The sequence below is a fragment of the Erinaceus europaeus genome, chromosome 13 (assembly GCF_950295315.1).
Source record: "Erinaceus europaeus chromosome 13, mEriEur2.1, whole genome shotgun sequence".
NCBI lineage: Eukaryota > Metazoa > Chordata > Mammalia > Eulipotyphla > Erinaceidae > Erinaceus > Erinaceus europaeus.
The window spans coordinates 61,741,801-61,755,954 of record NC_080174.1 but is presented as its reverse complement, the minus strand read 5'-3'; the positions used below and the strand labels follow the sequence as shown (position 1 = coordinate 61,755,954).

The 14,154-nt window shown below is 45.1% G+C and overlaps 1 protein-coding gene across 8 annotated transcripts in view; it reads right to left on the bottom strand.

The window, feature by feature from the left end:
- ERI3 (ERI1 exoribonuclease family member 3) overlaps nt 1–14,154 on the bottom strand; it is a 138,633-nt gene that overhangs the window by 86,059 nt on the left and 38,420 nt on the right. For all 8 annotated transcript variants that reach the window (XM_060206029.1, XM_016191650.2, XM_007530969.3 and 5 more), the window contains 2 exons: nt 9,757–9,816; nt 6,964–7,055 (listed from right to left, as the gene is read on the bottom strand). In XM_060206029.1, coding sequence (XP_060062012.1) covers nt 6,964–7,055; nt 9,757–9,816 — 152 coding nt within the window. The remainder of the gene's footprint in view (nt 1–6,963; nt 7,056–9,756; nt 9,817–14,154) is intronic.

Below are 14,154 nucleotides of genomic sequence, written 5' to 3'. Positions count from 1 at the left end.
CTGTCCTATCCAACAATGACAATAATAATGACCACAATGAGGCTACAACAACAAGGGCAACAAAAGGCGGGGGGGGGGGAATGGTCTCCAGGAGCGGTGGATTCATGGTGCAGGCACCGAGCCCAGCAATAACCCTGGAGGAAAAAAAAAAAATTCTTCATAGGATTACATCAGGATTACACTAAACAAGGTAGTGTATAAATATCAAGAATTCCTAGTGTGCAATGATGCTCAATAAATGCTGACTAGCTTTACTAAGTGATGACACGTTTTCTAGAGCACTCCCAATCCTCCCAGTAGTAAAGGCACAGTTATCTCAAAGAAAAGCCTTCACATTGTTCATAGGTTCAAATTTCCCCACAGCCCAGGCCTATAGGTCATTTCACCCAGACCCAGCATGAAAGGCCTACACACCATGATGGCAGTGAGGAAATCCAGGAGCTTCCTGGCACTGTCAGCTTAATTCTCTAACCTCTCATACTCAGGCTGGTACATAAAGGCCTGACACAACTTCTGTCTCATTCTCCGTGAATCTACCTCTGTCATTCTTCCTAGGTAGGGATTCAATCCCTGGCAGCACATGTACCAGAGGCCTACTCAGTTGCTTAGTTGTCATTTATGTAACATGCCAAGCCTTGTCCTGGAGTTACAATGGTACTCACAATCCAGCAGAAGAGACAAACAGTAGAGGCAGCTACAGTACAGTTTTATGTCTGCGTAAGTACATATACTCCATAGGAAAGCACTGAGAAGAAAGATGCCAGAGAACACCTTAGGAATTAATCAACTATAGCATCTGTCTTGTGGGTGATAGGGAGGAAGACCAAACCATAAAGAGTATTGAGGAAATGAGAGAAGTAAGCAAGAACCTTGAAAGTCAAAAAAAAAAAAAAAAAAGTGTCACTTGCTTTGAGGGTCAAGGGAAATAGAAGCAAGACTGGAGTCAGAGTAATTACCCAAGAAGAATACAGTGGTTTTAACTAACCAAAGGTAGTGGGGTGGAAAGAAAGCAATGACTTTGAGAAACCAATGGGTATCAGCAGGATTTGGCAATTAAATGGTTCCGGTCATAGAAAGAAATCAAGATGATTCTTGGGTTCCCACCAGAACTAGTGAATACCAGTCATCACTGGAAAGAATGCTGGAGGATGAGGTGTTGGGAAAAGACACTTGCATTTTAAGAGACCTATAGCCAATATGAAGGCTGGGAGTTCAGATGGAAGGAGCAGATTTTCCCCAACAGGATCTCTCTGTTGCCTTGTCAGCTCCCACTTCTCAGTTGGAGAAAAAGTTGAAAAGATATCAGCATACAGAGTATGACAGTAGCAGCTGTGGCAAAAGAAGAAACCACTCTGGTTAAGTTCAAGTGGGCAGAATAAAAAGAAAAGACAGCCAGGAGAACAAAGAAACACCAATATTTAAGGATCATCAAATTTAAGAAAAGGACAGCAGCATCTGCAAGAGAAATTGAAGGAAAAGCAGAGAAATAGGACATACAAGGAAATTCAAGATAAAGCGTTTTTTTTTGGGGGGGGAGAGGATCGGGCGGTAGCACAGTGGGTTAAGCGCACATGATGCAAAGCATAAGGGCTGGCATAAGGATCCGGGTTCAAGCCACCAGCTCCCCCTCTGCAGGGGGGTCGCTTCGCAAGCATGAAGCAGGTCTGCAGGTGTCTACCTCCACTCCGTCTCCCCTCCTCTCTCGATTTCTCTGTCCTGTCCAATAACAACAACAACAGCAATGGCAACAAAATAATGACAACAAGGGTAACAATAAGGGCAACAAAATGGGGAAAATGGCCTCCAGGACAGTGGATTCATAGTGTAGGCACTGAACACAAGCAAAAACCCTGGAGGCAAAAATAGGGTGTTTCAGGGATGAGAGAGCTAACTCTGTAGAACACTGTCAAGAACACCTAGCCTGGGAGTACGGATTGATCGGCCAACGCCCATGTTCATCAGGGAAGCAATTACAGAAGCCAGACCTTCCACCTTCTGCACCCCATAATGATCCTGGGTCCATACTCCCAGAGGGATAAGAATAGGAAAGCTATCAGGGGAGGGGAGAGGAAGGGATACAGAGTTCTGGTGGTGGAAAATGTGTAGAATTGTACCCCTCTTCTTATCCTATGGTCTTGTCGACATTTCCATTTTATAAATAAAAATTTAAAAAATATATTTAAAAAGGAAGGCCCAGCCTAAACCCCTATCTCCACAGGCATGTCACTGGTCACCCTTTCTTTAATCATTGTTTTATAGCCCCCCTCCATCAAGTGCTCTCGTAGGTGTGTGGTTCCGTCATAATAGGACTTCACTTCAAATGGCTGCAATCTCTGCTCATTCAGTCTTCGGTCACTTGACTGCAGCCATCAGTAACCTCAAGTGTCTTCCCCTACCAAATCAGGCAGTGACAGAGTACGATAAACTAAGTATTTTTTTGATCTCCAAATTTTAAAATGTATTTAGTTGCTCCTGGTCTACATCTACACAGCACCAAGGAAGACAGGCCAAGATTCACCTGGTCGACCTTCAATGGGAAAAATCCCATTCCAAAGCAGAAGTTGAGCAGATGAAGGTCCTCTGAACAGACTGAGCAGGTTCTGATTTTGCTTTACTAGAGCATTGTCTGACTACCTAACCTTGCCAAAGGGTTTCTTCCCAGACTATACTGAGAGCCAGGGCCTCCCTCATGTCAGCTCTCCCTTTTCCCCCCCACTTCAGCCCCCACCCCACTTCAACACCCCCCAACCCCCACCACCTCATGTTCCAGATTTCTCCCTCTCTTCAGACTCACAGCCAGTGGGAAAGTCTGTGGTCTAGCTTCTCAGTCATTCTAAGTTGTTCAGCTGGAGCATGCATATTTTAAGCTACAGGCTGACATCTGAGTTCCTCAAGGGTGGTGGTACCTGTGCAGGTATCACTCTTTACTCTACACCTGCCCTACTCTCCCACCATGTCAGAGATGGGCCCCCCTGTATAGACATTCCCTAACCTGGGTAAACAGAGAAGATAGAAAACTGAAAGAACACTAAACCTCATGGGGACTTTCAAGAAACACTAGATAAGACAGAAAAGATAGGTCAGGTTTTGAAAGGCAAGCTGACCAATTCCATAACAAATTCCATCTCTTACATAAGTTTAGGGGAAGAAATTAAATCCACAACCACTAAATTAAAGCCCAGCTTAGCAGGATCTGGGACTATCACATCTAAACCCATGTAAATCTGGAGTATAAACTAATTTAGCTTTGACAAAAGATGGCCACAAAATGATTCTGTGAGGATGGGAGCAGGTTTCTTTTCTCCAGTGGGATTACCACTGGCACTTCAGTTCCCACTTCTCAGTGCCTCACTAATCAGACCCTTTCCAACCAAAGTGATATGAAGCTGGCTGGGGGAGGAGGCTGAAGAGAGAGGAAGGGCAGCAATGAGGAGGACCCAGGAAACCAGGAAGCCAGAGCAGGAAATCAAAATACATGCCCAGTTCCTAAGACTTGGTTAAATCTGAAAATGGATGTCAGAATAAGAAGTAAGCCACTTACTAATAAGTTGTGGGTGTCAATTTACCACAACTCTTGTCAGGCTCATCAGCAGCCTTCAGCAAGTGAAGAAGAAGGTGATTCCCTGATGAGAGGCTCCAGGAATGCCGATAAGCTGTGCACTGTCACGAAGCACTGCTTAGGCTTCCTCTCCGGCTGTTTTTATTTTGTTTCACATTTAATTAAGAACCTTCTCGGCAGTTATGCAGAGTCCTGCCTCTAAAAGGCAGCCAGCCACCAAGCTCTCCTCCCCCCCACCCACCCCAGGTGGCACCTGACATCTGCTTCCTCCTGTGAATACTTGTTGAGAGAAGAGCTTCACTGGTCTTCCCATCCAAACCAAACCCCCCACTGGAGTCCACTGTGCCATCTCTTATTAGATGCAACAGTCTTGGAGTTCAATTCTATCAAGTGCTGAGTCTTTACCAATTTTAGTCTCAGGTTGTTTGTTTGTTTTAATTATCTTTATTTATTGGATAGAGACAGCCAGAAATTGAGACAGGAGGGGTGATAAAAAGGGAGAGAGACAGACACCTGCAACACAGCTTCACCATTCATAAAGCTTTCTGCCTGCAGGTGAGAACCTGGGGCTTGACCCCGGGTCCTTGCATGTTGTAACATGTGCCCTCAACCAGGTGTGCTGCCACCTAGCCAAGTTTCAGGGTTTTTTTGCCCTTGTTGTTTTATTGTTGTCTTTGTTGTTGGATAGGACAGAGAGAAATGGAGAGAGGAAGGGAAACAGAGAGGGGGAGAGAAAGACAGACATCTGCAGACCTGCTTCACCACTTGTGAAGTGACTCCCCTGCAGATGGGAAGTCTGGGGCTCGAACTGGGATACTTAGGCCGGGCCTTACACTTTGTGCCATTAACCATTGTGCGCTTAACCCACTGTGCTACCAACCAACTCCTGTTTCAGGTTTTTAATATTTTTTATTTATTTTTTTTTGCTCCAGGGTTATCACTGGGGCTCGGTGTCTGCACTTCAAATCCACTGCTCCTAGTGGCCATCTTTTTTTTCCCCACTGTTGTTGTTGTTGCTGTTACTATTGTTGTTGTTGTTGGATAGGACAGAGAGAAATTGAGAGAGGAGGGCAAGACAGAGAGGGGGAGAAAAAGATAAATATCTGCAGATCTGCTTGACCACTTGTGAAATGACCCTTCTACAGGTGGGGAGCCGGGATTCTTGTGCTTCACACTATGTGCACTTAACCCAGTGTACTACCATCTAGCCCCCTGTAATGTCTCATTTCTTTGTCTATAAAAGGGAGATGCCATTTCCTACCAAAGTAGGGAGGTCTGGAACATTGAATGAGACATGCCATGTGCTCTTTAAAGTTTAGTTTCCAGGAGCTGGGCCGTAGCACAGAGGGCTAAGCACACAATGGTGTGAAGCACAAGGACCAGCGAAAGGATACCATTTTGAGACTCTAGTTCCCCACCTGCAGGGGGGTCACTCCATAAGCAGTGAAGCAGGTCTACAGGTGTCTATCTTTCTCTCCCCCTGTCTTCCCCTCCTCTCTCGATTTCTCTCTGTCCTATCTGTCCTATCCAACAACAACAATAATAACAAGGGTAACAACAAGGGCAACAAAATGAGAAAAATGGCCTCCAGGAGCAGTGGATTCATAGTGCAGGCACTGAGCCCCAGCAATAACCCTGGAGGCAAAAAAAAAATTAGTTTCCTTTCATTTTTTAGATTCCACAACACAACCCCTTGTCTTAATGTATTTTCCTGTGACAATATAAGCAGTCTCCTTAGTCACCAAAATCTGTCCAGGGCCCACTATGCTAAGGGCTGAACTAGAGCTACAGGTCAGAATAGGACAATCCCAAAGAAGAAGACACCCTCTGACATTTCATGGGGAGACTAATTCCCAACTTAGGAAGCCCAGCCAGATAGTCTCCAACCTCTCACATGAATCTGCATATATGTGTGTGTGTGTGTGTATATATATATGCCATTCATGGTTAGCATAGAAGACTAAAATGTGGCTGCTTGAAACATGAGCAGGCCAGAGACAGAAAATCACTGGTAGGCTAGAGGTCTTGGGAGGCTAATGGAAGAACTAGGTCTCTAGAACGGAGACCACGAGACTTAAAAGTCCACAGCTATCAGCCTGAATCCTGCTTCTCCTGTGCTTCCAGCATTCCATATAAATGCCTTCTCTGCTACAAGTGCTCAGTACTGCTCAGCAAGAGCAGCCTTCCTTCTTCTTACCTTCTCTATGGAACCCTCTCTGCATCATAGATGTTTTCAGGCCCAGCCAGTATAATTTCCCTAACAAATGAGAGACATCTGGGAGCACAGAGAGCCTCTAGTGCCCCGGGAGCTGCTATGCAAACCAAGATGTGTATACTCAGTGCATTCACATGGCCTAAGGGATGTAAAGATGAGGTGTGTCTATGTGATCCAGGCTTGTTCTTCCCCCTGCCTAACCTAAAATTACTAAATCAGATGCAGACATGACACCGGCCTGGGCACATAACTTCACCTTAATGCCCAGCATTCAAAAGGCTCAGCACAAAAAAAAAACAACAAAAAAACAGTGGTGGGAAGATAATGTTTGATTAGTAGGAAATGTCACACCATAGTTATCACTCCCCAACCTCTCCCACCAACACCCTACCCTGTACACACACACACACACACACACACACACATACACACACACACATGGTTTGCTGCTGCCTTCAATCACAAAGAACACAGAAGTATCGATTCTATCAGTCCTCAGCAAACAGTGCCCCCACCACATACACCCCCTTTTTAGTTCCCTGAGGGCTGTATGAAGCCAGCTATCCACAAGGATAGACAAGAGGCTTATGTGTTAACCAGTTCTGTCTTCCACAACCTGAGCAGGAGCAGGAGACAAAGGAGAAAAAGTACTGGGGACAAAGAAGAAAAGAGGAGGTTGATGACTTGGACAGCCATCTAAAAGAAGCCCTCTCTCATTCCATCATTAAGTTCTCATTTGGCTCACCAGATAAGCGTATAATGGCTAAGAAAAAGGATCTTAAGGCCAAGTTGCTTGGGTCTGAATCACAGCTCTGTAGTTCTTAAGCAAGTGACTTTGCCTCTCTGTGCTTGAATTTCCTCATCTATAAAAATTGGAATATCTAGGGTCATTAAGTGTATTACTATTTCTAAAACACTTAGAATAATATATTTGAGTATTTTTTTAATGACCTTCCTTTAACTTCTTCCTCCAATAACATGGTACCACACAACTGAGTAGTAAAATCAAGTAAAGGCAAAAAGGACACAGCCCGTTTAGTGTCCCTGCTTACTCCAGAGGGAGAAGGCACAGCCCCAAAGATCCAGGGACTCCCCGACCCTGCAGGAATGTACATTTAAGTCTGCAGAAGGTAAAACCAGGTCCCACAGATTTTAAGCCTACTGGAAAAGTAGCCCTTTCCATACTCACATGACTTTTAAGTCCCAGTCTCCACAGGTGACAAAAATTGACTTGACGTTTGGATCTAAGAGGCCTTCCTTTGCCATCCACTCATCGACCCTCTGAAAAGTACACAAGAACAAATGAGATTTTACTTTTTTTCTTTTTCCTCTTCCTGAGCTGTGAAGAACCCCAACAGTAAAACACAGACAAGCTGTTTGTAATCAGAACAGGAAGAAGTTTTATCTAGCCATGGCTCCACACAGGGATCATGGTCTTGGCTCAGAAGAGGGTTATGGAGGGTTATCTATATAGGGAGACTCCACATGTCCCTCAACTGCCTAGGAGCCTACCCTAAGCAGCATAATGATGGTTCCACTGGGTCAGCCCAAGTACCTTTGGTCCTCAAAGGCACAGCCTACACAGCTATAGGCTGTCCTGGACTGTGAGAACAGGCCAGGAGGAGGCTCCAAACAGGAACTCCAGTCCATAGGTTCATTCATTCACAATTCACTTCTCCCTCCCACTAAATGTTTATAAGCCTAATTTATTAATTTGGTTATTTCTCAAAAGAAGGGCAAGTTAACTTTTACCGCAACTCTAACAGGAGAGGCCCCTTTGCTGGGATGGAGCCCAGTCCTGAATCCCAGGATAGTACTGCCTGCTCTAGTTAATAAAACCTCATGGTATACAGCTTATAGATTTCATATTTCTCCTTTCCTGTTGGTAATTCAAATTCATCAGAATCTTTGGAAGGCTAAGCTCAATTTCTTAACAGAGAAAAAAAACGCATCCCAAACACAGACTTTGCTCAGTTTTATTATTTATCCTTATACTGAAAGTAAAAATACTAAAATCATTACATAAGGAGCATTGCCAACATTTCAGACAACCTCAGGCATGGGATGAGGGTGCAGCAGATCCCACCACTGTCTCAGTCACAAAGGAGGATTGTTGAGAAGTTAGAGAAATGCAGGCTGAAGTCAGACACACCTATGTTCTAACCTTTGTTCTCCATATCCTGGCTATGCCACTGATGGGAGGTCATTTAAAAGACATTTAACCCTGAACTTCAATTTCCTTTATATATAAAATGAGATAGTATAGATAACCTTACAGGGTTGGTTTGACAATACAATGTGGTGGCATTTTATGTACAGAACAGAGAGCAAGCCAAAAAAGGTAGAAAAGGCAGATAGATCATCATAATAAAAAGTAACAGATGGGGTGATGGAGAAGTGATAGAATGTTCTAGTAGCAAGACAAAGACAGGGCTGGCTCTCTCCATAAAGGGAAAGGAGTCTGAAAGGTTTCATAAAGAAGACAATTCAACTGGGAATATGGTGGTTGGGAATATGGTGGTTGGGTTTGCTTGACAGGGAAGAACACAGGAAATAATACTATAAGCAAGCATAGCCATATCATTTTGTATTTGAGAAGCAATGATCTGTGTAATATCTGCCTTCTTTACCAAACTATAAGTGCCATGAAGGCAGGACTCTGTGCTTTATTCACTGCTTTATTCAGTGCTTTCTTGACAGATACTTGCTGACTGACTGCAATGATCAGAGAGTATGACTGAAATTCACAACGTACAGGAAGTGATGTTGGGGGTCTAGGTTACGCATGACAGTGAAGAGTCTTGTGTGCCCAGTAGGCTGTAGAGAGAGCATGGCAATACTGATGTAAGATTACTTCTAAGTTGGCTCTCTGGACATCTTAGTGATCTGGAGGTTTGCCCATGCAGATCCTAGGTGGACTGGAACCTGACTCTCTGGTCCTGACTCATCTGGAGAAGCCCCAGAAAAGTCAGTCTCAAGAGACCCTTTGGGGCTCAAGAGAGAGATCATCCCATCCCATTTCCTCTAGGCTAACCACTCCAATGCAGATGCACCCTGCTATCCCTGAGAGACTCTGCTTCTCCTGTGCAGGGCTCAGGGCTGGGCTTTGGGTCTATGGATCTGGAAATAAATAAAGCACCTAGAGATTCACAGGCTTTCCCTCTTCTCCCCTCCCCTGAGAGAGAAGAAGCAGGAGGGGGACCCTCTCCCTCTCTGAAAAGCCCCAGGTAGTAAGGGGGATGTGAGACGAGCTGAGGCCAAGCACTGCCTTTCCTTATTCCCCTGGGCTAGAGCACAAGAAACAGCATCTTAACCTTTTCCAGCTCCCTGAGGAGAACATCCTAGAAGTGTGGTCTCTGCCAAGGGTTCTAAAGACCTTTAATTTGATTTCCCTCACATAGGCAATTGTTGTAATTATTCTGATTAGGAATCATTACCCAGTGCAGCCTCTGCACCCCTGACAGGCATCATGTGTCCAGCGGCAAGCTACAGTGGGCAGTTGGGCCCAGCTACACCTCCTAGAGGAGTTAACAGCAAACAAAAGCCATTGATGGGGAATTGTGGGTGAGTTAATGAAGTGCTCACATGCCACAAGGAGACAGCACTAAAGCTAAACAAAAACACCTCCAGTCCCCAGGGCAGGGCCTGCAATGCCACAGCTCCACTCCCTTGGTCCCCAAGCCATCCAACCTGGGTTACCCCAAGCAGGCCAGCGCAGGGCCATGAGCCAAGCGGGGTGGGGGTCTTCTGCACGACTCCTGGCAGCGCTCGGACATCTTGTCAGTAACCCTGACAGGAACAGCTGGAGATGACAGATCAATGGTTCAATACTCTCAACAGCATGTCACTGATGTGACAGCAAATGTTATTCTAATCAAGCCATAATCATAGTCAAATTACACGGCTACATTCTCAGGAGGGGAAGGAGAGAAAGGCAGCAGGAAGGAGTCAAGGGTCAGGAATTAAAGGTGATTCAACCTACCTCCAACACTTGCTGCAAGCTTGGCTGACCATCCACCATGGCTTGAATAATCCCGGTGAGCTGAAAGGAAAGAGAAACAGCTGGTAGGTGGAAAACCAGAGCACAGGGTCTCAACACTGGACAGGAATCACTCCTGTCTGAGTGCACCCTGCTATCAGAGATTCTGGCCTACACTGCTTCAGGCTCAGTCTGACAGAAGGCTTGGGTATAAAGTTCCAGGACACAACATGAACTCACCCCACAACATCCTGCCCTGCCATAAGGACACACAGGTACACACTGACCATGGGGGGGGGGGGGTGCCTCATGCTTCTTTCAGCAATCATTTTGCAGAGAAATTGATTTTTACATGGCTTTCGTTTTCAGTAGGTTCAATGCCTCACAGATTACAAGCTAGTATCAATTCACTTCCAAGCTTTGGAGAAGTTCTTGTAAAACCTGGGGAGTGCTCCTACACAACAGGCACACTTGGTCTCAAGTCTACCTCTTCTCTGAGCTTTGATGATCAGCATTTTCCCTACTAACATCAGTGAAGATAGAGGGACTCCACAGACATCCATCTTTCACCCTCGCTCCAGGCCCACAATGCCAACTAGCCAAGCAGACGCACCCTGTAGCTGATGGTAGGGAAACTCAGACAAAAAGGCCTGGTATACAGCAAGTAACATTGTTCTGTTATAATTCTGAAGAGAAGGAAAGGAGGGGGAGGGAACCCTGGCTTATACTGAATGAAATGCTATTCAAGGACTTGGTTTCATTATGCAAAGCTTCATTGAAAAAAATCACTTTCCAAGAACCTATTGGTTAAGTGAGGAGTTTCTATACAAATCTGGCCTGAAGGGTCGATGACTCATGGCCCTATACTCCACCCAGCTCAGACCAGATTCAAACAACCTTCCAAGTTGTTTTATTGTGAGGTGAGAAGATGTCCTTGTGGCAGAAGCCAGAGGCAAGAGCAGGCTCTTGATGCCCTGAGGTGGGAACCTTCACCCACAAGCTCCATCCTCATGTCAGTGCGGCTATTTCTAAGAGAGCAGTAGCTTAGGCTTGGCTGGAAATGTCATCTTTTTTTTTTTTTAAGTGAGGGTGGGGGATTAAACTCCAATTAAACTATAATTACATTTAATGAATACCAAATACCCAACTCACAGAAACTGCTGGTTCTAAGAGGGAAGGTTATTTTCTCATAGTGACTTACATGGAATGGTAATACACACCTTTTAGGGAAGAAATTTTCATTTTAAGAACGCTGAGTTCCTCTAGGTGGGTTTCTGTAGTTCATCAAGTCATTATTAGGTGGTATTTTAAGGAAGTGTAAGGACACAGCCACTCTATTTTATATTCCAGAAACTGTTTTTATATTAATCTGTATTTTAATTGGGTAACAGCTGCTGCCTACAGACTTCCCATGGTCTAAAAGGAAAATAAATTAGAAAGATTAACTATACTGTTGTTTCGCAAGGCTTTAACCCACAGCATGCCCACCCGGCTGGCACCTCCACACCCCTGCCTTGCTTGGGAGACTAGGAACTGCCCAGCAGAGGGAGGGCCTGAGCCAGAGAAGAAAAGATAGCCCACTTAGGGCTGTGGGCATGGGCATGAGGGACAGCACTGGGTTAGCAGCTTTAATCTTAGGAGTGTTAAGAACTCTCCCTTTTATTTAGTCAAGCAGATGTGCCCACAATGTGCTGGGCCCCATTCTAGGAATAAGGGATCTAGCCAGGAAGGAAAACATGAAAACCCTGCTATAGAGGAACTGCTATTCTTGACAGCCTCCTCCTTCACCCAACCCAGCTGAGTCACACGTGCAACTGGCAGTGCCCTTGTGTTTTGTCTTAGGCATGGAGTGGCCAGTCTCCAGAGCAGGCTTGTTGCCAAATCCAGGTCCAACACCAAGATGACTGACTATGGCCATGTACCCACCACTGCCCTTTCTGGCTCAGTTTTCTCCTCTGATTAATTTTTCCAGGGTTGTCACAGTGACAGCTGAAGCAGGCTAAAGGGGCAGGGGCATTTTTGGAAAAAAGAGAGACCAAGTGACCAGGCAGTGGCACACCTGGTTAAGCGCTCACATTACAGTGTGTAAGGAGCCTGGCCAAGAACCTACCCTCACAGGAGGGGAGACTTTGGTCAACACCCATGTACCCCACCAGCACTTGCCTAAACCCCAGGGAAGTCACTGACATGTGACGAAAAAATTACTCTACCAAAAGGAAAACTGGGTGTTGCCCTGCAGTGCCCCCTCACTACTGGCTAAGCTGGTCCCTTCTTGCCTTGGGCTCTAAGGTCTAGGGGGTATTAGCTCTCCTCTCCAGGACACAGCAATGCTAGACTCACTAGCCTAGAGGAGCCTGGTGAGCTCAGGTCTCTTGCTCTTTTGAGTCTCCCAAACCTTTCAAAGTCCAGCTTCCTCCACAAAGGACTTGAACTCAACTCCCAAAGACACAAGGGCTTGAGCTAATGGTTTAACTAGAGGAAGACTTCCAGGGAGGAGACCTCACTTCCCTGTATTAATCTGAGGCTGGACCATGACATATCAGTTTTTCCAAGGCACTGGATGAAAAAGGGGAGAGGGTGGAATTATGAAAGATAATTTCTGAATCTGTTTGTACATTGTGTCTAGGAATATGTGTTTATTTGCCTGTTTGTTACTATTGTCATTTTATCAGCACACAGCTCAGTTCTGGCTTATGTTGGTGCTATGGATTAAATTTTGGACTTCTGGTGCCTCAGGTATGAAAATCTTTTACATAGCCATTATACAACCTTCCCAGGTCCACTCCCTGTATCTGATATTGAAGGCCTCAAAACTCATACAACAAGCTGTGAAGAAGACAGGCAATTTAATAAGATAAATATAGGGAAGTTCTTCCTTCCATCTAACTTAAATCCTGCACACTGCAGTTTAAGCCCATCCCTACTTGGGTTAATATATATGTTTGTAAAAAGCTTTCACATCCTCACAGTGAATGGTACTAGAGCAAAGCCAAGTATGATTAAGCTGAGAACCAAGGCTCACAGGCTAAACAGAGCTCAGACCTTAACCACTTAAAGCAGGAGAGGTAAGAGGAAGAATTAATGTGTGCTTTGTGGTTCCTTTCACTGAGGGATTACAGATTAACTCCCGCTTCTCCAAACTCAGAAACCACAAGGCAAGGGTCTTTTGACCCTGACTGATAACATGGCTGGTAACTTGAGATCCCTTGCCCACACAGGGGCTTTGTCTGAGAAAGAACTAGCTTCGTCATTAACCCAAGCAACTAAAGGAAGCGTCCCAGGACACTTGGTGCCAATAGCATGTCAGTATCCAGCACTTTCTCCTTTCACAGTTTATCTCCAACACAATCGTATTCTGACACCAAGACAGTTTGTTGATTACATAAGCACTTGTCTCTGGTGTGCAATCTGATAATCAGACCCACTCTTTCTCCTCAGACAAAGAGACCAATAAATCTGCCACAGGAGCTGCTTAGGTACAATGTAGAGGTTTATGTTTGTCTTCCATATTTATTAATGAAAGATTTCCTCTGTTCCTGCAATCAAAGAGATCCTGCCAGACTGGATGATGTCTCAGAACGATAACCACCCCATCCTGTTTCCATGTTCTCTTTCTACAGTTCCATCTATTATGGAGGAGAGAGATAGATTTTGGTGACTTGAGGTTTTCCAAAGAAGACTCTACTTACTCAAAAGTACAAGTCAGTAGTAAGATTACTTTAGGGAGATGCAAGGTGTGATTGATTATGTTGTCAACAGTAGTCATTCATTTCAGGAAAACAGGTATCAGGGCCTACTAACAGACAGGGATGGTTTAGATCTAGCTTCTGACCTCAAGTAATTCACAGTAATATGGAAACAGAGCAATAACTAGTATAATGCATCTGATCAGTGTAATCTCAGGTGGGCACAACGGTGCTAGGGTTCAGGGAAGGCTTCCCAGAGAAGGTGACCCAAGCAGTCTGGAGGACAAGTGGTGGATGTGAGCAGCATACAAGCAGGAGGACTCTGGTGATCAGAGATGGATTGTGAGAGGATGCAGGACCTTTGGGTGAAGGAAGTGAGGGAGATGAAGCAGGGAGATAGTAGACTGGACAAAAAAAAAGGCAGAGACCAGATCAGGGAAGTTAAGAGCTCTGGATGCCTGAGCCAAAATGGTGGGCTTGGTGCCTGCAGCACAGGGACCTTCACTTTCAGTACTTTCAGTACAGCAAGTATCCCAGTACCATCACATCTACTGCTCTCCAAATTATGTACGTCCTTGGGTGAAACTTTCTAGAAAAAAGAAGCATCACTTTCAGTGTCGCAAACCCCCGTCCCCCACTCCCCAACAACAACAACAACAAACGGAGCAAGCTGCCCTGCTCTGAAAAAGCACCTTTCCCCAATATTTTCAAGTAC